This window comes from Engystomops pustulosus, chromosome 1 (assembly GCF_040894005.1).
Source record: "Engystomops pustulosus chromosome 1, aEngPut4.maternal, whole genome shotgun sequence".
Classification (NCBI taxonomy): domain Eukaryota; kingdom Metazoa; phylum Chordata; class Amphibia; order Anura; family Leptodactylidae; genus Engystomops; species Engystomops pustulosus.
In genome coordinates, this window is record NC_092411.1 from 150,656,171 (window position 1) to 150,680,630 (window position 24,460).

At 40.8% G+C, this 24,460-nt stretch overlaps 1 protein-coding gene across 1 annotated transcript; it reads right to left on the reverse strand.

Moving 5' to 3' along the window:
• Nucleotides 1-3,315: 3,315 nt before the first annotated feature.
• On the reverse strand, nt 3,316-23,023 carry PLPP2 (phospholipid phosphatase 2). The gene is made up of 6 exons (XM_072110835.1): nt 22,865-23,023; nt 9,856-10,007; nt 8,938-9,212; nt 8,574-8,631; nt 5,059-5,235; nt 3,316-4,200 (listed from the first exon to the last, which is right to left on the reverse strand). The coding sequence occupies exons 1-6, from the start codon at nt 22,992-22,994 to the stop codon at nt 4,069-4,071; spliced, it is 924 nt and encodes a 307-aa protein (XP_071966936.1). The 5' UTR covers nt 22,995-23,023; the 3' UTR covers nt 3,316-4,068.
• Nucleotides 23,024-24,460: the final 1,437 nt, after the last annotated feature.

The window sequence follows — 24,460 nt, forward strand, 5'->3', positions numbered from 1 at the left end:
AATTTGCATGATCATGCAATATAAAATGCAAAAACACATCTCAGATTGTGTAGTGCAGTTTCTCTTGAGTCTGGCAATACCCTACGTATGGATGTAAACCACTTTATGAGCACATAATAGAGTGCCGTCATGCTTTTGGAGGACACATTTTGCTAAAACAAATTTCAGGTGCTATGTGGCATTTCCTGAGTCTATAACATAAAAGAACAAGAGAAACCTCTAAAGAGTGACCCTTTAAAAACTACACCCCTCAAGGAGTATAGTAACACTATTTTGGGGTGACTATGCCCCATTGATTACATTTTATTAACTTTTTTGGTGGGAATGCAAAAAAAAAAAAAAACTATCTTCTGATACAGATTTTTATACACCATATGGCATAGATATCATGTTATTTATGTTCTGTGGGTCAGTAAGATTACAGCAATATCCCATTTATATAGCATTTTTATGTTCGAATAATGTTGCTGAATAAAAACGCATAATCTTCTAAGTAGCGTAAATTTTCGATTTTCTTTTTGTGGATTGAACTGTATTAGGACTTAATTTTGTCTGACACGCAAAATGACAGATCCTGTCTCCTTGTCAGACCCCTTGGCTGCCATAGAGATGATCGGCACTCCCTGAAAACGGTGCGGGGGGAAAGCCGTCGTGTTGGGGGCATAACCCTATAGGAGTTGTGGTCATGTTTGATGACGGTGCCTAAAAGGTTAAAAAGCTGGGATCGAGGCTATCACCATCACAGCTGTTACATGGGAGTCCCAGCTGACGCGTCTCAGTTGTCATGATGACAGCAGTGCATGACGAAAATATACATATATTTTCGTCAAAGGCCGTTAAAGCCATTACCACATATACTCTAGTATATGCTGAGGTTTTCGGCACAAGTTTGTGCTGAAAAAGCCCAACTCAGCTTATACCCAAATATACACATCTCAAAAAAATAAAGGGAACACTTACTCAACACAGTATAACTCCAAGTAAAGCAAACTCAAAGTCAAAGGGTCCACTTAGAAGGCAATACTGATTAACAATCAATTTCACATGCAATTAGCAAGACACACTCAATAAAATAGTGGTTCTGCAGGTGGGGACCACAGACCACTTCTAAGTACCAATGCTTTCTGGCTGATGTGTTGGTCAATTTTGAACGTTGGTGGTGCTTTCACACTCGTAGCATGAGATGGACTCTAAAACCCACACAAAGTGGCTCAGGTAGTGAAGCTCATTCAGGATGGCACATCAATGCAAGCTGTGGCAAGAAGGTTTGCTGTGTCTGTCAGTGTAGTGTCCAGAGGCTGGAATGCTACCAGGAGACATGCCAATACACTGGGAGACGTGGAGGGGACTGTAGCTACCTCCATCTTTGTGCATAGAGGAACACTGCCAGAGCCCTGCAAAATGACCTCCAGCAGCCACAAATGTGCATGTTTCTGCACAAATGGTTAGAAACAGACTCCATGAGGATGGTATAAGAGCCCGAAGTCCACTGATGGGGGTTGTGTTGACAGCCCAACACTGTGCAGGATGCCTGGCATTTTCCAGACAACACCAGGATTAGCAAATTCGCCATCTTCACAGATGAAAGCATGTTCACACTAAGCCCATGTGAAAGAGTCTGGAGACGCCATGGAGATTGATTTGCTGCCTGCAACATACTTCTTCATGACTGGTTTGGCAGTGGGTCAGTAATGGTGTTGCCATTTCTTTGGAGGATTGCATCATGTACTCAACTAGAGGTAGCCTGACTGCCATTGGGTACCGAGATGATATTGTCAGACCCTTTGTGAGACCATATGCTGGTACGGTCGGTCCTGGGTTCCTCCTAATGCAGGATAATGCTAGACCTCATGCAGCAGGAGAGTGTCAGAAGTTTCTGCAAGATGAAGGCAATGAAGCTATGGACTAGCCCACTCATTCCCCAGACCTGAATCCGATTGAGCACATATGGGACATCATGTCTTGCTCCATCACCAACATAATATTGCACCAGACTCTCCATGATATGGCAGATACTTTAGTCCAGGTCTGGGATAGAGATCCCTCCAGAGACCATCCACAACCTCATCAGGAGAATGCTGAAGCGCTGTAGGGAGGCCATACAGGCATGTGGAGGCCACACACACAATACTGAGCCTCATTTTGAATTGTTTTATGGACATTTCAAAGTTGGATCAGCCTGTAGTGTATTTTTCCACTTTAATTTTGTGGTTGGCTCCCAATCCCGGCCTGCATTGGTTAATACATTTAATTTCCATTGATGATTGTTTTGGGATTGTGTTGTCAGCACATTTAACTTTGTACAGAAATAAGAATTCAATGAGAATATTTCATTCATTCAGATCTAGGATGTGTTATTTGAGTGTTCCCTTTATTTATTTTGAGTGTATACGTACAGTGGGGAAAAAAAAAGATTTAGTCAGCCAGCAGTTGTACAAAGTTTTGTGATCAACATCATAGGGAGACCTTAACCATGAGAGACCAAATGAGAAAACAAATCCAGAAAAAGAATCCATTAAATAGTCATTTGCAAATTAGGGTGCAAAATAAGTATTTGGTCAATAACGAAAGTTGATCTCAATACTTATATATCCTTTGTTGGCAATGACAGAGGTCAAACATTTGCTTCACATGGTTGGCACACATTGTTTCTGGTAGCAGAGCAGTGATGTATTGGGGCTGTCACTGGGCAACATAGACTTTTAACTCCCTCCAAAGGTGTTCTATTGGATTCAGATCTGGACACTGGCTAGGCCACTCCAGGACCTTGAATTGCTTCTTACGAAGCCACTCATTCTTTGCCTTGTGATGCTGAAAGACCCAGCCACATGACATCTTCAGTTACCTTGCTGATGGAAGGAGGTTTGCACTCACGATACATGGTCCCATTCATTCTTTCATATAGTATCAGTCAGCCCCAAAGCATGTTGCCACCCTCATGCTTCAGAGTAGGTAAGGCGTTCACTCTCCTCTAAACGTTTTCTATTGTCATTGATGCATGAGCACAGTGCACCCCACCAATGACACATGGTTCACAAACAATAATGTCCTGTCTTGAGAGGGTAGGCTTAATGACAGAGTAAAATTGCCCAATCAGAAATTGCAAGCTGTAATTTAGGGGTGACAATACAACCCCTAGGCACTTCACAACGAGGAGCAATGTGGTATGTAGTGAAATACAGACAAAAGGAATGGTGCTTCGGGTGGAGCACCTACAAACGTTGAAGATAAGAAAGGTGCAGGATTGATTGATGGAAATACTAAAGCTGACAAAAAGGGGACAAAAAAAAAAAACACACACACACCAATGCAAAGTCATGGAAATATTTAACCTATACACTTCCAAATGAGAATAGGTTAATTGCTTTATTTACAGCCCACAGTCTCAGGTTAGGATACATACACATCAAAAACCAATAAAGTCGTTTCATATATACAAGAGTGTTAAAGCAGTTTTTATCCTTTAACCTCTCCCCATAGGTTGTTTTAGATTTGAGGTGTAAAGCAGTGGTTTAAACAGAAATCACAGACAAACAACACTAATGCTAGGACGACAGGACTGTGGCATTCTCTCCATACTTCCTCCTAGAAGAGCCAGACTGTACAATGCTGAAGTAGTGACTAGAATGTAGAACCTGCCTTCTCATCCCACCAAGGGTACCCAGCCAGTGCCAGCCACAGGCTAGCAGACAGCTGCAACACTAACAAACAAGACTGGGAACACACAAGCACAAACAAACAAAACAACTGACAGGCGTAATGCACACTTTCCCAATATCCACATATACATGTATAAGACAACACACACGATCCATCATACATTTCATATATAGAGATCCCCATTTTCCTAGATCTCTCTATAGTTATATTCATATAAAAAAGTTATTTGGCTTTTGTGCTGAAAAACAGGATTATCACAAAATTGTTTTTAAAAGTCCAAGCATGTTTCATATTGAGGAGACCCTCATGATCAGTCCACAAGCCCCTAACGGAGCGGCCAGCGCACATGAGTAAAGGTCTCCAAATCATATATGTAATGAGGTTGGTTGAGTGGGGTTCAATAGCGTATCATGATCCGGCCAGGTATCCAAAGTGATTTTGGTCAGACTCGCAGAGCTGAAGGCTTGGCTTGCTCTCTAGAGGGTCTTTACTACATGGCTGAGGGGGTCGCACTTTGAAGAAATCTGAGACATAGCAAACCTGAAAATGGAAAAAAAAAATGTAAGAGAGAATGCAAAAACAAATCCTTATTATAAAGGTTCTTTAAGCCTTCAAGCACACGGTTGTTTCTTCGTCAGGTGATGCGGCCACGTTTCCATTTATGTATGGGATCATACACAGCTGAGGATATACTCTCAGTACCCCTGAGCAGGTCCTATTCTTGGCTCTGCTCTCCCATAGCAGCCTATGGGCATGTGAAAAATACAGAGGACACAGTGTATCATTTGTATTTGTGGATCAGTTGCTAGTTGACACAATTAAGTGACACTCCAAGGGGTACTGACATCATTTACCAGCCGCCCTTCCCCACCTACCCGGTTTATTTGAGGATCCGCAAAAACAGATAACACACAGTCTGCAGATGGGCCTACTTTGCAGCCATGAATCCAAAACAGGGAGCATGTACCCAAGCCAGAGAAACTATTTTATATGACCATTAGAGCAGTTTTTTGAGGCCATATAAAAAAAGATTGTGTGCAGAAGGTATAACACTGCGTGATAATCCGTGAAAACTGCTTTGTGCAAATGTTTTGCTGGTCCGCTGAAGAAGCAGCATGTGCTACTTGGCAGTCTACCTGCAGCTTTCATACATCCTGTGCAAAGATGGTGGCACTGCTGAGCATCACTGTAGCCAGATGGAGGAGGAACAATCACTAGAGGAACAATTCCTTCCCCATTCTCTTCACTATGGCTTGCGTAAATAGGCGGAAGCAAGTGCAAAGTGCTGTTTTGTGATCGGTGCTTGTTCTGCCCATCACACAGAATAAGAGTACATCATTGGTCAATGGGAACAATATTTTGGGACCATCAGTAATAAGAAATAATATCAGAACTTACAGTGAGTGCAGCCACAATGGCACCTTGCAGAAACCCCACGAGAACATCGCTCCAGTGGTGCTTGTAATCGGAGACTCGTGTATATCCAACATATAGCGCAAATGACAGCAGGAAAAATTGAATTGTCGGACGAAGCAGGCGAGCCCATTTACCACACAAACGTGCCTGGATATATAACTGCAAGGAAAAAAGGTATTGAGATTGAGGTCCACGTCAAAGACACATACTACAATTCCCAAGGAAAAAAAAATAGTAATGTATTACATTTAAGCAGAAAGTGTAGTAGTAACCAGATTAGCACCATTAATACTCTCCTTTATGGGCCCTTTTAAAGGGCACCTACCACCACAAATCTACCTATAAAGGTAGATCAGGTGGTAGGTGGATCAATGGGACGTGAGGATAGCCCTTTTAAGGGCTAATCCTCGCGTCCCCGCAGTTTTTTGGAAACTTTTATTACCCTAATATGTAAATTTTGTTATGCGGCTACTGGGGCGTGGAGTAGCCGCATCTGAGGTTACACGAGGCGGCTACTCCACGCCCCGGTAGCCACTTTACCCCTCCTACTCACCATCTTCGGCGCGCAGCTGCTCGTAGCTGCGCGCCCTCGTCCGACGATCCTGCAGTCTGCGCATGCGCAGAACAGCAGGCCCGCGCCTGCGCGGTCACTGCTCCGAAGCCGGGGCTGCACAGGCGCGGGCCTGCTGTTCTGCGCATGCGCAGACGGCAGGATCGTCGGACGAGGGCGCGCAGCTACGAGCAGCTGCGCGCCGAACATGGTGAGTAGGAGGGGTAAAGTGGCTACCGGGGCGTGGAGTAGCCGCCTCGTGTAACCTCAGATGCGGCTACTCCACGCCCCAGTAGCCGCATAACAAAATTTACATATTAGGGTAATAAAAGTTTCCAAAAAAGTGTGGGGACGCGAGGATTAGCCCTTAAAAGGGCTATCCTCACGTCCCATTGATCCACCTACCACCCGATCTACCTTTATAGGTAGATTTGTGGTGGTAGGTTTCCTTTAAATTTTTGTGTTTTTGATTTTTACATCTTTTTCACAAGCCACAATCTTTTTTTATTTTTCTCTCTACAGACACATATTGGGACAAATTGCACTTTCTTGTGGCACCATTTTATATTTTGTTGAGTGTAGAGGGAAACTGGAAAAAATCCAAATGTGGTAGAATTGCCAAAAATAGATACCAAATTTATTGGTTTATTATGTTTAATACAACAATAGTTTTTCCCTATTCTAATGCCATAAAATTTTTCATACTTTGGTCTATGGCAGTGATGGCCAACCTATGACACGCGTGTCAGTGCTGACACGCATAGCCATTTTCAGTGACACGCGGCTGCCGGAGAGTTAAATTTCATCCTTGGCTCCTACACGGCCAGGTGCAGTAGCCGGGAGCCTGAGAGATTGTCCAGCACGTTGTAATAAGTAGATGATGTGGAAAATCCCCATATACAGCCATACTATAGTATGGCAGTACATGGTAGGATCAATCACACAACCTAGGATTGAAGTACCCTAGAAGTTAAATAATTATACATATTTGTTATTTAAACTATAAATATCACAAATTATGTTTTTTTTGTCAAGGTGACACACCACCCGAGTTATGCTCGGTTTTTTGGCGAATTTTGACACACCAAGCTCAAAAGGTTGCCCATCACTGGTCTATGGAGCTGGGTAGGTGGTTACTTTTTCTGGGACAAGCTGATCTTTACATCGATACCATTTGAGCACTGTATGACCTTTTGATCACTTTTTATTTGAATTTTTATGTGTTGGAAAATGGTGAAAAAGTGGCGATTTGGACATTTGTGCACCAATTTCTGTTTTTGGATTCACCGCCAGGAATAATTGCTTTTATATTTCAGTAGATCGGACATTTTAGGTTGTGCCAATACCTAACATGTTCATGATTTATCTTTATATGTGTTCAAGTAAAAGGTACGTGATTAGGAAACAGCCCTTACTGATGTATGGCGAATATAGCCATATAGCAAGGAACTGGTTAAACTCCTAGTACCCTGAATTAGGGTATGAAATGTCCTTTCTAGAATTCTCTCTTATGTGAAATCAAACTTTATTTTGACAAGAGAATAGTATAGTAGTAAAATAGCTTTAGGGTCATATTAAAAGAAAAGAATCTCATCTTTACCCAAGAACCTGAGATACAGACATAGCTGGAAATGTCAGTCGCATATAAAGATCTAAAGCATGTTTCTAGGTAGTATACATTCAAACTAGGGGTCATCTGAAGTGACATTCCCACTGCAGCCTTCTTCACTGACTCTTCTCATTTTCATATTAACTTGAAGAAAGGGAGATTTTACAGAAAAGATGGAATTAAATAAATAAATCAGAACTACTATCTATATTCTGGTTGCCAAAGAGGAACAGAAACTTTAAATGAGGGCCTTCTGCAAAAGCTTGTTTTGGGGTTTTCCAAATCATTTATTTATGTATGACTTCTTTTGCTTCGCACTTATTAATATAATTCCATAGCCATTGAGTCACTTGAAATCTTTCCCAGTCTATGAACCGCTATACAATTTTGAGAATGTGGCAGTAGAAAGGAGACACGTGGTATTCTATAAAACAGGATTTATTTAACTCATGTTTTGCTAAAAATCTATTGACTTCTATCAGCCATTTATAATTTGTGAGTGTGCAGATGTAGGCAGAATCTCTGTTATACTGTGTTTTCCAGTTCATGCATAAAGCTGCATTATAGATCATGGAATGTTCACATTTTTCTTTATTTTACTTTTACAGGCAGTCCCCGGGTTACACACAAGATAGGGTCTGTAGGTTTGTTCTTAAGTTGAATTTGTATGTAAGTCGGAACTGTATATTAAGCTAGAACTTTTTTGGTCTCTGTGACAATTGGATTTTAAAAATGTTAGGTTGTCATTAGAATCAGGATTAACAACAAAGCTTCATTACAGACACCTGTGATAATTGTTATATTGTTATAGCTGTTTATTGTAGCCTAGGACTAAAGTACAGTAAATTACCAATATCCAGAGGTCCGTTTGTAACTAGGGGTAGTATGTAAGTGTTCTTAAGTAGGGGACCGCCTGTACTTATGTTTCTATATGCTCACCGTGAGACCATAAACACCCCTTGGGGACAATCATACTTTTTACTATACACCTTTTTCTACCATCACTGGAGCATCAATAAATGACCCAGTCAAGGGGGATAACAGAAGTGACCTGAAAATCTATATTGGGATGCATTAGCCCCAGCAGCTCTCCTTTACCTAGAGACAACTAGCGATTACTAGATCGGAAAGTGGCAACATCTTTTGCCATTGATGCAGAATTAGTACTTGTGCTGCCTGTGGCAGTGAAAGAGCTTTGTGTAGGGACAAGACATACGCTAAGTCAGTCCATTGGCACCTTGGTGAAAAAAATACACCCAATGGACATGTGTGACAAGTACTTTTGCACTAATGGGAAGTAAAAGGAAGGTAAATAGACATGGTAGATACAATACTTACTGAGAGAAAGAGCATGCAATACATTCCAAAAGATGAGTGCCCTGAATAGAAGGAAAGCCTGAAAGATTAAAAGAAAATACAATTCATTAAGGACTTATTATAAAAAATACAGGTAAAACAAATCCTGTATTACCAAGACTGTGAACAATGTACTCCTTCCCTTACTATGTCTAGTTTTAGCGCCCCCTTGGCAACTATGAGCTGACTCGCATATAATATTCAGATCTATTGAAGAGGAGAATAGATTATTTTTGCATTTTGTACTTTGAGACAGGTTCTCTTAAACCACTGAATTAATATACTGCCTTTTGCAAAAAGTTGAAATAAATTAAGTTAAGAAAACAGCGATAGATCATGCTCTCACCTGGACTCTGTTACATTTGCATTACTTCCACGGCATTCAAATTCCATCACATATCCAGAGCAGTTCACAGTTGACCAGTCAGGGTCACAAACAGCCAGAAAGTTGGGGCGTGGGCGTCCTACCATGTATTTCGCAAGATCAGTAAGGGACTGGCTAACTGAGGCTCCAAACAGAAACGTCCCAATCACCTTGTAGAGTGCAGCCACATAATTGTTGCACTCGGAGCGGGAGTACAGTCGTTTAGAGAAGACCATATACATCTCTCCAGAAGTTATCTGGGGGTACAGTTTAAAAAAAAAATTAGCAACATGTAAACGTGAACGAAGACTTAGAAAGTTCTGAACATACACTTGGATTTAGCATTATGCCTATGATTTTGGATATGTCTAGTCTTGCCACAGTTGTCGTTTCTGCTTATATTTACCAAATGATTTCATGGGGGATTTATGGGATTGTTTTTACGTGTGAACTCATTTTTACAATGCTACTGCCAAGCTGTTATTACTATGTGTTGATAAGCAAAGAAAACCTGTATACAGCTATTAGATGCAAAGTGGGTCACATGATTTTTTTTTTCTAATGGCTGATAAACCACATAAATATGATGTATGATAGGAAAAGCATTGGTGGGGGACGTGGAGAGCCTATAAAAACATAGTGAATCTCACAACTAAATAAGGAATCAGTACCGTCCTAAAATTATAATGTCCACGTGGTTTTGGATCGCAACTTATTTGGTAAATGTAGTCTGCTAGTAGTTGGTGAAGCTAAGAGACCACTACCATCATACGTTCTTGGAAAGGCATAAAGATGCTCCCTACACCTTCCTGTATAATTTCTCAGCACCCAAACATTTTTCTAGAATTATCTGCTACAGTAATATAATACTATAGAAAGAACACAAAATAGGATACTTACAATGATAACTGTGCAGGATATGGTGACTCCGGCCATCAGCCCATGAGTAATAGTGTCATTTCGGTAAGGATATCGAATAGACTCATCATCACAGTAAAATCCACGCTTGTATGGTCGGTTCACTAGTGTCATAATAATAAATGGCATGGACGCTAGGTGGGAGGAAAAGAGGAAAGTTAGCTTGGCTCAAAAGGAGAGGCCTTCCCACCATAAACCAAGATATAATAGAGATTCAAAAACAGATTGTAGAAAATATGTGTCTAAAGTTTCAGGCAGCATCCTGGTGGCAGCAACATCTATTTGGGATGGATCTTCAATCTGCAGCATGCTTTATGCAGGTTGAAATAGATCTGCTTACTGCACCAAGGTATGGAGCTATTACACGTGAAGGAGTTCATAAAGAGTAAACAGCAGCTCATATATACAGTAGAAGGTGGATGAGTGGTAAAAATGTTTACTAGGCAGTAGGTAATGAAGCTGGCTGCACTGTCCTTATTTTAATGGTGTCAACTTCTTTAAAGAGAACCCTTTATGGACTTATTGCAACTTATTGCATTTGTAATAGGCATTGGCCTAAAAGACATTTTCCTCTCTAGCCCCTGCCATTGCTCAGTAACTGTAGTTATTTCAAGATCTCTACGGTAAGATGAATAGAATCTAGTTGTCTCTACCAGCCCAGGACTACTCGCAGCCTGACAGTCTTACTGACATGTATTCATTAACTAATAGGTAGGTAGGAAGTCCTGTGTTAGAGCAGACAGCCTAGCTCCGTCCACCTCTTTAAAAAATAATTATATAGATCATTGGCTACGGTGGTGACCAAAAATTCTAATTATTCTGGAATCAGCTCAGGATGCAAAGACTTAGATTTGATGAAAGTAGTCCTCTTTAAAGATCTCTCATCAAAATCAAGCATGATAAACCAGGGGTACTTACTCATAGATCTAGGCACCGTGACTGGTAATCTTATATTTGCTATCCATTACTTTAAAAATGATGCCAATAAGTCTAAAAGGCTACTTGGACAGTTTCAAAAACCCCTCTGTGCTGCAGAATCACAGGCTGTGCAAAGAGCACTTCCCTCTTCCAACTGTGTGCTGAGACAATCTAACAGCCTGTGAATCTGCAGCATGGAGGGGCTCTGGGAACTGAGTTGATCGTAGATGGAAGGAGGCCACGAATAACAAATATAAGTCACAGAGCTCGGATCTATGAAAGTGAGTCACTGGTTTAAAATGCTTGATTTGGATGTGGCAGATTTCTTTTAAAGTGAACCTGTCACCATGAAGGCGATTTTTAGCTGGTGACAGGTTCCAGTAGTCTATGCTATGCCGATTTGAAAAATGCCTTTGCAGCATTCTGAATAACTTCAGGAATTAATAATAGTTTATTTTACATTACCTAGCTCCCTGCCAGCAGCGTGTGGCAAGTTCCTGGGGAGCTGCAGCTGCATGCATTCTTCCTCCCCTCCACACCATTTCCCCATTTCTAAGACACAGGCCGCAGCAAACCCCCCGCATCCCCCGCCCCCTCCGCTTATAGGACACACTGCTGGCAGAGAGCCAGATAATGTAAAATTACAAAGATTAAAGATTCAGAATGCTGACACAGGCATTTTTTCAATAGGCATAGCATAGGCTTTTGAAACATGTCAGCTGATAATGACATTCCTGGTGACAGGTTCCCTTTAAACATCCTGTATACAACACTGCCATATGAGCATCCTGATACATGTGGTGTGAAATCCAGGAACAGGGTGCAGCACAGGATTACCTGGGCAAGTCTCAGCTCTCCTTTCCTTAGCAGGTTTATCCGGTTTTGGCACATGGAGATGAAAACCCACGTGCTTCCTGCAGTCACCCGATTCCTTCCTCTGGACTGCTTATCGTCTACCCATTATAGTATTATTTTACTATTATAACAGCAGGTAAATGGCAGAGAGCATTAGGGATGCCCACATGGGACAGATATGCAGCTGTTAAATGGGATTCGGGCAGAAAATACACAACACTTACAGTGCTAACAAAATAAAGATAAGCTGGCACGTAGTGTGGTGATCAATAGACATTCATTCAATGTAAAGGTTGTTTTTAGGTTTCCCACTACTCATTGGCTTGTGGTATAGACATCTTTGTATAGCCAGAAAGCTAGCGAGTGGGGTGGAGGGGATAGCTCCTATAAGTAGTAATCCGTCAATTACCAATAAAGTGGGTTGTTAAGGACAAGTCTTGCTGCAGAAGAGTACAAACAGAGACCTCTCCTTAGCAATCTCCATATGCATGTGGGTGCATTGTTCTAGCACGAAAAGCAAACACAGCAGGCGTACATGCACAACAATCTGGTTTCTATGTGCAACGTCTACACAAAGACATCAGAGTAAGTGGACAACCCGAATATTCATCAGTATTCTTCCTAGACTCCAGACAATACACGCAGTAACCCATGCCCTTCAAGTTTTTTCGGATAATACAGCAGATATACAATAACTTTCTGTTATAAGCAAATGTCCAAGTCTGAATGTTTAAATGACAGGATTGTAGGGGTATTTCAGGGATTTCACCATGTTAAATAAGAGTAGGAATTACTGATCTGCATCCAACTGGCAGAACGCTCTTCCATATGAGAGGTAACAGATTATGACATGGCTTCAAGAAAGGAAGACCTCCAGGACAAAGAACTGTATTTGTTATCTTAAAAAAAAAAAACGAAATCCATTATTTTTATAGAAATCTACAAATGGAGGAGACATTACACAGGAGTAGCTCATGGGTGTGTAAACAGTACGTACAGAAAGTATTCAGTCCCATTTGAATATTTCACTTTTTTTCAGCTATTTGGTAAAATCAAAATAGTAATTTTTTTGTCTCATTAATGTACACTCTGCACAGAAAAAAATGTATTAAACAAGAAAAACTGAAATATCAGATTGTCATAAGTATTCAGACTAATTTAACTCACATGCTGTTTGAATTCCTTCTGATCCTCCTTATGATGGTTCTACTCTTTCATTGGAGTCCATCTGTGTTTCATTAAACTGACTGGACTTGATTAGGAAAGACACACACATGTCTATATAAGACCTCACAGTGCATGTCAGAATACATGAGAATCATGAGGTCTGAGGAACTGCCTAAGCATCTCAGAGATAGAATTGTGGCCAGGCATGGATCTGGCCAAGATTACAAAAAATGTCTGCAGCACTCAAGAGCACAGTGGCCTCCCATAATCTTTAAATGGAATAAGTATGGGACAACCACAATTCTTCCTCGACTTGGCCATCAAGCCAAACTAAGCAATCATGGGAGAAGAGCCTTGGTGAGAAAGGTAAAGAAAAACTTCAAGATCACAGTTCCATAAAGTCAACTATGACTGCAGCCCTCCATCAGTCAAGCCTTTATGGCAGCGTGTACATATAGTTTGTTTGCAAAAAAACACAAGAAAAAACTATGAGACTATGAAGAATAAGATTCTCTGGTCTGATGAGACGAAGATTAAACTTTTTGGTGTTAGTTCAAAGCTGTTTGTTCGAGACAATGAATTTTATCGGTATAACATACCACAACAAGAAACAAGGAATAAAAACATTAAAAATGTGAACAAAGTCACAAATAATCCAGTACAGGAAAAGCAAACATATGATAGTGTCGGTTAATCCTGAGCACACAGCTCCTTCTCCTGACCAAGGCCTTATGTGGCAATCTATATATGCAGAAAAGCCAAATATACAGAAATCAGAATGCACATGGTGACCTGTATAAGCAGCAACCTGGGCAGACACCGTGGTTGCAACAAACTAGTAGGCAAAATATTAAAGAGCAAGCTAAACCTGAGCCAAAGTACAATAAAGGCATGCGTTATCTGTCAGCAAGGTTCAGCACAGGGGGAGCAGGGGGTGGGACCCCACGTGAATCGCCACTGACAGTGGCTTCTTCAGGGGTCCGTAAAAGCCACTGAAGAAGGGATCTGAAGAAGCCACTGGCTGTAGCGATACGTGTGTGGTTACACCCCTAAGCTCCCCCTGTGCTGACCCTTGCTGACAGATAACTCATCACCCCAACCACATAATATCACATAAATGTTATTTCAGTTTTTCTTGATTAATAAACATTTCTACATATTTGTTTTTTTCTGTCAAGATTTGGCAAAGTGTACATTAATGAAAAAAAGAACTTTTGTGATCTTACCAACTGGCTGCAATGAAACATAGTGAAAAATTTAAAGGGGCCTGAATACTTTCCATACCCACTGTATCTGTTTTCATGACTGCTACACTGATATTAGAGTTAATAGCGAAACTGTAACTTTATAACAATCTCAACTCATGTGAATGATGTATCCCTGTCTATAGATTCAAATCATAAACAGATCATAAGGACATAAGGAATGAGCTGCAGTTCCAAAAGTTATACATATAAAGCTAGTACTGGATATTTTCAAAGACAGTGTATTCTCTTCATCAGACACATCAATAACCTGATATTGCAGAAATCTGCTCTGCATTATAAGAGCTCAGCAAAGGTCTTATTGGGGTTGTCAAAACAAGACGACCTGTTCCTATATGATCCACTGGGGACTCCTCTACCAGCCAGAGCATAGTGCTGTTGAATGAGAACGCCTCTGCTTCAGTATACAATGTCAAATGTTCATTTTGGAACTATATGGAAGATTTATTAAAACAGTCTGAAATAAAGCTGGCTTAGTTCCCCATGGCAACAGGTCAGAGTTTATCTTTAATTTTAATTTGCTCTTCTCAATTTAGGGATAATTACGAGCAATGTAGAAGAAAAAGATCACCCAAAAAAGTTAAAAATTCTCCTTTATTGGGTTATTGCATCACCCTTGTTGTCATCCTGGGTTACCCTGTGTTTATGCTGTGGAAAAACACAAGTTGAGCTGTGACCAGCAGGCCTGAATTTAGTAAGGGGCCACCTGATGGAAAACCCTTTTTTTTTTTAAACCTGTCTGGCAAGTTTTTGATGGTTTTCTAAAATAGCTTAGGGCAGCAACTAAGATATTTTGCATTCATTTTACTAAGCTTTGTACACTGATGGGACATTAAGTTATACATTGGTTTTAACATACCAAAGTTTAAAAAAAAATACAAAAAGAATTAAAAAACAAAAAGTGGGGGTTCCAGAAATTATAATGCAATGCTTATCATTATGTCAAAAAGAAAATTAAAAAATAAATTTAAAAAACAACAAAACACACAACTGAGCCCATGGTGACAGATGAGCAACTGACACATAGGTTTACTAATAAACAGTTAAAGGAAATGTTGGACAGAAGGATTTCATTAGGAGAAAGCCATACTGAGCGCAGCCGTGTGTATCTGCTCCCAATTAGAGGAATGCATGGAGAAAAGCTATACACAGCCCAAGTATTTATTACATGTCCTAACAGAATAGTGGGGAAAAAACTGAGGCACAGCAGAAATGCAGCCAATATCTCATTATTTGCGGTAGGTAACTTCAAAGAATAGACAACTAATACCAAACTGTATTGTGAGCCCCGGTCAGTCAACAGCATTGGAATTCCTCGCAACGTTTATTCAAGCCTAAAGAAATCAGCTTGTAAAGAATTTGGGACTCCTAGCAAACAACATGGGGGCCTATGCTATGTGTATACATGTGCCAGATGTGCTGGAGCTCAGGCATGATGGCAAGCAAATAGTTCAGCACCCCTGGAGTGCTAGCAGTGGTCAAAGGTATGCAGAGTATATCAGAGCCCTTACTCTCACACACTGGTTATACTAAAACACATAGTACCATCACTGCTTCGCTTTACTAACGGGGAAGACTGTCTTGCGCATTATCCCATAGCATTTTTTTTATGGGAAGAACGCAGCACTTGCCATAGGGGAATTCAGTAACTAGGTGATAAGCACACATACCACCAAATCCATGAACCCTTTAAGTAACATATTTGTGTACGTTGTGCCACGGATTGTGCAACTATTTTTGCCTCTCTAGTTTCTGCCCATACATAGCAGAAAATTGCCACAAGGACTATTTGTTACATTGGCAGTGCATGTCGTGGGGATAACTTCTGCCACATAATACACGGCTCTGTGTTATACATTAGCCTTTCAATGTGAAGAATCCTTTAGCAATCAAACAGTGGTGGGAGTGAAGGCAAAATGCAAGGTTTATTCAGTGCCATTCTCACCCTGGATGTTTTTGCAACTTTCTATTCCTTCTGTAAAAATATCGTTACTGGTGTCTACCACTTAAAAGTGCACCCCATGTAAAGACTAAGCGCCATAGAAACCGCATTTTTATATACTGCATTACAGAATTCTCATAGGATGGTCCCATTGATGCCAGATAGGGATGAGCAGCTTTGAAATCTCTATTTTTTTCAAACAAAAAGATGATTTGTGATGTTAAGCTTTATTTTTTTTTTATATATTCCTCAATCTCATCAATAGGCCACTGATCTACCCATGTAGCCCCCTCACAAGTATCGACCCATCCACATAGTTCATCTTTTTATGCCTACCTTCTATTTACCCCATCTCTCTCCCTTTGTTGCCCCTTACTTTTTTTCTCTATCCCACACATATTTCTATGTTCCCCCCAACATGGAGCATGGATCAGCTCCACACTTCAATGTTGATATTGATTTCAGAATCCTGAACAATCAAATAAATTTCACCAATTACTGCCCTAGTTTACAGGCCTAATTACTGACGACCTCAGGGGCCCCAGCAAGGGGACACTTTATGATCAGTCATTCGTCAAAGATTTGTTAAAAAGCACAAAACCCTTGGATTAAAATATATTATAAAGTTATTGTTGGAAATATGGGTTAACATATTGCATTGATTTACACTGGATTCATAAAAGGTATGGACCCTGATGCTGTAGCTCTAGCCATACACCATGCATTTGCTTTACTGATTTAGCGAAGGTACCAATCACATTTTCCATTTTCTTCTCATCACAATGACTGAAGATCTTCTGCAATGACTGCTACATGAAGTATAATGTGACCCATTACAAAGGTATATGCTATTTCAGGAACATGCACATTGGCGTTACAGCCCAACTTCTTTTACTGTTGTCTCCATCGTAATATGGTTGCTTAGACTACACAGACGTGTTATTACTTATTTCTATATATGCACCTTTAATTGAGTAGCTATTTATATCTGGGCGTATACTGCTCAGCCATATCTCTTATTTTTACTATTTATTTACACTGGGTGTGTCTAGGAAATAAAAACTAATTATATATACACATATATTGATTGTAGAGTGTATACACCTGTGCAGATACATGTACTCCCTGTGTGTGGTCCTATCCTATCCCGGTTAGTGGTTTATTACGCACATTTATAACATATACAAACCTCGACCTGTACTATTGCCATGAGGTAAAACATTTTCACTGCCGTATGCCAACAACAGCTGACATATTGTTCCTGGCCAAGCACATATCATTAAGGCAAAAGAATAACTACATAATTCCTAGCAGCTAATACTTGAAGATTTTCACCAAATCTGACATCAGTGTTGGCCGATACAAATATTAAAGAATTCTGGCTAAAGTTGTACTAAAACTAGCATTCATGCCAGATTCAATATATTAGTAGTAGATGTTGTATATTTTTAATGGTACTGCAGCTAAAAGCCATACTGATTACCGATCTAATGCACTGACCAATACACAAAGCAAGAAGCTTAACATATTGTGAAAACCCATCAGGTATAGCAAAGTATTCTACATACCAGAGGCTTATTATGTACTAGAAAATTGCAATATACAAGTCTATTACTTCTATGCCTGGGCCTCATAGTCACAGTCTGTAAGCTCTCGTGGGCAGGGCCCTCACTCCTATTGTTCCCTTTGACTAGGTTTTCACTGTATTGTGTTATTGCATCTTTATGTCATTGCAATCTTGTTTCCTCGTCCATGTTTTTTAGTCTAAGCGTTTTGTTAATAAAGATTGTTATGCTTTATATCCCATCCATGTGTCATAGTCTTGCCTCTTCTTCCCTTTCTCTTGAGGGGTAAAATTGGGTGTACATTCATAGTCTTTCGGGCAGCAGACCAGGTGTGTTTACTTGTCGGGGGTGCCACGTTGTTTCTGGGCTATTTCTCTGTTCCTTTCCCTGTCCTCTCTTGCTCCTAATGTTAGATTAAATTTTATTATTTCATTAGTATATATCCCCCCCCCCCCAAGAGGTGTAAAGTGCTACAGAATATGATAGTGCTATATTAAGATTATTATTGTTGCCAAGCTTTCTCTAACAGGCATTATGGCTACCAGTATAATGTTAAAGATACATGGGTATCCATTAAAAAAGGGGTGAAATAAGGTGAAATAAGGGGTTTAGCTTTTCCTTTTTTTTAATTCAATCCAATCCTGTATATGGTAAACAGAAAATATGTATAAACTCATAAAAGCAACATTGTCACATATGCCTTGTAAGCGTATAAAATTAGAGAATCTCAAAAAATATATGTTATCAATACTCTAAGAGAAAAAAGACTTGAAGGTAGAAGCTAAACTAAAAAAAAAAAAAGAATCATGCGACTCAAAGCTGAAGGATACACCCAATAGGAGCTCCTCAAGAGACCACCACATATGCAACAATGCTTAAACCCATTATGCAGACATTCAGGAGAAGAATTCCAGTCATTTCTGTTCATCAGGTCCAGCCAAGGAGGCTTTTCCTGTGGAAAACCATCTCTTCCTAAAGGGAAGTTATCATGAAAACAATGATGCTATATTAGGTAGACGACCAGCTCTATTTTCATCAACTTCAGGTCCTGGTGCAACGGTCGGTAATCTGTTGTAGCTAGCTAGGTACTTCATATGCCTAGAATAAATGCAATAAGGAATATATATTTTGGGCAATTGATAGGGAATTACTCTAGATAAGGCTCCAGGAGCAAATTCTTAGAAACTCTACAAGCTCCTGGAACATACCATGTTGGTCAAATGTGAATGGGAGGCTGGTCAATTTTCCTATACAATGCAAAGCAAATGTGACAAAACACTCTAGTGCCCAGAAAGATACTATTTCATATACCTAAAGAATTGACAAGGGTAAAGATGGCCCTAGAGCTGATGGCTCATCTACCCTGATACATAAAGGACAGGTCTGATGAAGACTCCCCAGACAATAGTACTTTTAAAGTGATCAGGTTCCCATTTATTAATGTGTAGAGATCTTTTAATAAACACAACATAATAGAATAATAATAATTAAAAAAAAAAAAACCACGACCCCAAGGAAAAGTTTACTCTTTTCATAACGTATCACACAAAACGTAAAACATAACTGTGCCCACAAAACATATATGTGGGCACAGATTAAACATATATAGAACTCTCTCTAAATTTATAATAAGCAAAGTCTCTAGACAATACCCTGCTTATGCCATGGCCGACGACTGCAAAAATTTCAAGGTAAACTTTTTTTATTCTAGTAAAATTATGTGAACATAGATCAATGCGCAGGTTTTTGTCTTCAAGCAACCTCTGAAAAGTTACATCAAAGCCTAAAAGTCAATGACTCGGAAGGTACAAAAAATAAGAACTCATAAAAAGAACCCAAAATTTAACATGATGCAATATAACTATATAGATCTATATACCAAGAACACATTTACAAGTCAAAACTATAGATGAGGGAAATCAGGGGAACCAGAGCATTCTGTCACAGCTCTGACTGGTGCCGAGACATAGTTCCATACTATGATATTCCCTTCCTGTAGCGTCAGGGAAGCCTAGACTTGCAGGACGCACACACCTAGTAAACATGGTCACGTGCTCACTGATCTCGCACTGGCAGTCATGTGGCAGAAGTCAATTACATGCACAAGCTGAGAGATGCAAAGAGACACAACCAGTTTTGGCTTCAATAGTGCCGTATACCACTTGCCCCACCACCCAAGGCCAAAGACAGACATTGCTCCATGGATACAGACTACATACTTCTACGTTCCCAAGCAATTACTAAATGTATGAAACATACAGGTCTGGAACACAATATAGGTGAGACATAGAAAAAGAAACCACTGTCGCTTTATATTGGCAGGCATCTGGAAGGTGGTAACACAACTAGAAGCCATTGGCATTGCATGACTTCTTTATCCATCTATATGTTATAAAGCATACCCTTGGATATCCAATTTGTATATGTATTGGTTACCCAGTTTCTATAGAGGGAATGTCATGCCATACACCACCTTTTAGATTATGACCACAGAAACATACTTGTACATCATAAACACTACGCCTGCTCGAAGGTCAGCCCGGAACAGGATAGTGAAATCAGTACAATGTGATAAACAAATGAAAATGATAACACACTGCTTCAAGCCTTCATGGCACAACAATGTCTCCTGCCATTGTGTCCAAGTGCAACTTCATGTGACAAAGAGTGGACCCCCTCTGTACTCCAACATAGGAAGAGACTTTTTAAGGATACAGCCGGTCCCCTACTTAAGAACACCCGACTTACATAAGACCCCTAGTTACAAACGGACCTCTAATAATTGGTAATTTACTGTACTTTAGCCTAAGGCTATAATAAACATCTATAACAGATATCACAGGTGTCTGCAATGAAGCTTTATTGTTATTCCTGGTTCTTATGACAATCCAACATTTTTAAGATCCAATTGTCACAGAAGAAAATTTTACAATGATAAAGTATGCATTTCTTCCTTACATACAAATTCAACTTAAAAACAAACCTACAGAGCCTATATTGTACATAACCCGGGGACTGCCTGTATATTCACATGTTGCGGTTTTGAAAAACAACATACAGTTTCTCAATACATATTCTAAACATTGGAATATCCTCCAAGAAATAGTCCTTTTTGGGTGACCTGGCTTACATAAAACACAGGTTTAAAGGTGTATTTGGGTGATTTCTGAAACCCTGAGGATGGATTCCCATGTGACTTCTGTGTTTTTAAATGCATCCAAAACACAAGTGGGATGGGGACTGACCAAAAAGTATGTGCGTCCCATGGAAAAAACTCCCTCTCACTTGTGTTTTGGATGCATTTAAAAATGCAACAAAAACGGCATGTAGTAAACCACCAGGAATGAACTCAAAAACAGGGGCAGCTTGTATCCCGAATGAATGGAACGTTTGGTCATGGATGTGTGATTTCTCCAATCAATCTCTATGGTAGAGACTATTAACAGCAGTCCTACAGTATTTAACGGAGAGACCAAACATGTACAACCAACTCACCTCCTATCCGGCGGGTAGGGGATAACTTAAAATGACATGCATGTCCAATCTTCTGAATGCTTGCATTGGGACACTATGGGGGAGATTTATCATCAAGTTTCTGAGGTAAAACTTTTCTAGTTGCCCACGGAAACCAATCAGAGTTCAGCTTTAACTTTATAAACAGATGTGGGAAAATGTAAGCTGAGCTCTGATTGGTTGCGATGGGCAATTAGAACACTTCTGCTCTTGGAGACTTATGATAAATCTCCCCCTATATTTGTATGCTATATATGGCTTCAATGTTAACATAAGTAGCCTAATGTTTAGATCTATCCTCTTGTATTGGTCAAACAAGACTAACATCCTGAAAAGTTGGTGTGTAATATATATTATACACACACATATAGGCACACCTGTGGGAGCACCCTGCAGACTCTGTACACAGGGGCTGACTGACACACCTGGGTGAGCTCTCCTACATCTTGTAGATCAGGTTTCTCAACTCTACTCTCAGTATTTTTTTCTTCTTCAAACAAGTCCAGTGCTCTTGAATGGGTAGAAAACAAGGGAACAGGAAGCCTGCACAATAGGCTTTGGAACACAACCTGAAAGTACAAGTAACCCTAAATAGCATCCACCCCCCGGGGTTACATGAAGTGGTAATTTGATGGGTTCCCAACACTGCACACATATTTTACTGCCTTTCTATGATAGACCAATAACAAGTCAACATTTTTTTTTTGGATCCCAAAAAAGGGATGGTATATTAGGGTTCAGAAAGTCCATCACTAAGGGGTATTGTCATCTAGAGACCTGGACTAACCTGTAGCCACTAGGTTTGTAAAGGTGCTGGCAATGTGCAACTCTCTCCATTCACCTATGAGGTCTGAATATATTCAAGCACTTTTACTCTGCTGGTTTATGAACTAACATAGAGGTGAAGGGAGAGCCTGTATGAGCTCAAGATAGATATTAGAAATTCATACATTTCCACAACTCCTGAATTGATTACAATACGGCTGCATGAAGCACCATGTAGGGGAGAATATTTGCATAACATACAAAACTGGGGACATTGATGCACAGTATGGACCCACAGGAGATTTTGTACTATATTCCATATCTATGGCACATAGCTCTGCAGTACAGCCATGTCCAATGGACCACAGAACTCAGGACTATCATGCCTATTAGTTCTGGATATACACTGGATGGGTACAATATGGCTATACATTGGTACTAGAGGCAATCATCCACCAAGCTGGAGAAACTTCTCCCAGCCAGAAATCTACAATTGTGTGACCTGGAAACAGAATCAAGCACATAACTTATGTGCATGTCCTCTGATGTGTGGGCTAGTGGCTGCGATCCACACATTACGATTGCAGCTGTATGTGGACGTAGCTTCCCATCTAGTGTGGTAGTGAGAGGGTTAACTGCACAGATAGTGACCACCATAGCAAAGAGGTTTGCACCTTGCTGATATCACCAACCCCCAAAGTAATCAGAGGCTGGCTGGTACATATCACACCCAGTGTGATGCCACCTTATGCCCCCTCATTGGGTAGCACACAAAGCTGTCACCTGAGCTCCAGCTGCCCCCTGTGTAGTACAGGTCAGTGACAACAGCAGGGGAGACACAACAAAGGGGATCACCCTCCACTACAGCGAGCTATACAGGAAGCCGGGGAAGCGCTTCTCGGGACACTGCGCTGGTCACCAGGTGGGTGGAGGTGGGATACGTGGAAGCCGCAAAACTCTCCAGTGGGTTTAGGATGCCATACACACGTCGCGTTACTTACCGACGCACACGCATAACACGTCCAGCAGCACATACACGTTTCTCCGGCCGGGCAGCATCCTCCCCTGCCCGCTCCGGTCCGAGCTCCGGGACCAGACTGATCGAGACAAACACGCCCACCGTGAGTCCATAGCACGCCCACTGCGTGACGCGCGCGGGCACACCCGCTGACTTAACCCTCAAATTACCTTATTCCTCCTCCACGACACAAGAGGCGTAAGTAAGGCAGCAAAAAGAGTGGCAAATCATGTGACAGTATATCCAGTACACACATACTCTATATTTGTACACTTACACATTTGTCAGAAGGGTTGCTGTATATGACTATGCTGCCTTATACCGCAAGTCCTGAACAGAAAAACCCTATACTATACTATACTATACTATTACTATATAAGGGTGGGATGAACATTTTTAGGCTCCATACTTTGGGAGGAAGAAGTTCATTGTGCAACTCACTGGACTGTAAAAAAAAAGATACTAATATATTATTCAACATCTACAATATTTAAAATGCCCTTCATATCAATAAACTCTTTAAATCAACCTTTCTGCAGCTAAAATTATTTAATTAACGTATTAACTAGTGATGGGTCGTTCACAACCGAACCGCCATAAAGAACCGTCCCTCTTTCAGTGAATGATGGGAGCCAATCTGGTGATCCGTTTAATTCAGATTACACTAGAGAGGGATGGGCCAGACAGGAGGATGGGTCATGTGAAGTTTATTGGGGTCTCTCCTCCACTAGACCCCTCCCTCTCTCCATTTCTAATAAAATCAACACACACTTGTCGGCTCGAGGCAGTGAGCTCAGCTAACTCTGCCCCTTAGTGGGTGACTCCGCCCCTATATATGCACATGTACAGCCCCTTTACCAACCTATAAATACAAAAACGTTGGGGCAGATTTACTTACCCGGTCCCGTCGCTCCACGGTGCGTTGTCCGACGAGGATTCGGGTCTGACACAATTCACTAACATCGTTCCTTCCTGTGTCGCCGCTGCGCCGAGGTCCCCCGGAGTTTACCTGCTTCTTCCCGGTGCATGTGAGTGCTTGATCTTCCGACACAAATTTCTGTCAACTTGCAAGCCGGCGCCGATGGGCCAGAATCCGATCGCGTACGCCAAAATCCCGGGGCAATTCGGCGCAAAACGGAAATAATCAGGAAACCCAAGGAAAGTGTGCCGTTCGGACCCTCAGTAAGCCCCGTTGTGTTAAAACTGTATAGATCCAGAAGGTAGTACACTTACCACCAGAACCAAGTTAAATACAACACCAGAGCCAAGATCATACCATACAGCCTGATAACCAAGTTCTGTACATAAATATAGCACCAGAACCAAGCCCAATACTTACAGTAAATACAGAACCAAAACCAAGTTTGCACATTTTTACAGCACCAGAACCAAGTTCAGTACATCATAGCAGCACCACAACTGTGATCTGGAGAAAAATACACCACCAGAACCCAGCTCTGTAGATAAAAATAGAATCAAGCTCAATGTATATTGAGTATTGAGTGCAGAATTGTGAGCTCATGTGCAATGCCAGCACTTACTGCAATCTGATGTTTGATGGGTAAAGACTCGCTGCTGG

Excerpts from the sequence above, each read along its gene's own strand:
- PLPP2 (XM_072110835.1), bottom strand. The coding sequence starts at position 22,994 with ATGGACTCACGGTGGGCGTGTTTGTCTCGATCAGTCTGGTCCCGGAGC. Across the intron at positions 9,213-9,855 it reads TATCCTGCACAGTTATCATT|ATAACTTCTGGAGAGATGTA; the intron begins GTAAGTATCCTA and ends CTGTACCCCCAG. Across the intron at positions 8,632-8,937 it reads GCAAATGTAACAGAGTCCAG|GCTTTCCTTCTATTCAGGGC; the intron begins GTGAGAGCATGA and ends TTAATCTTTCAG.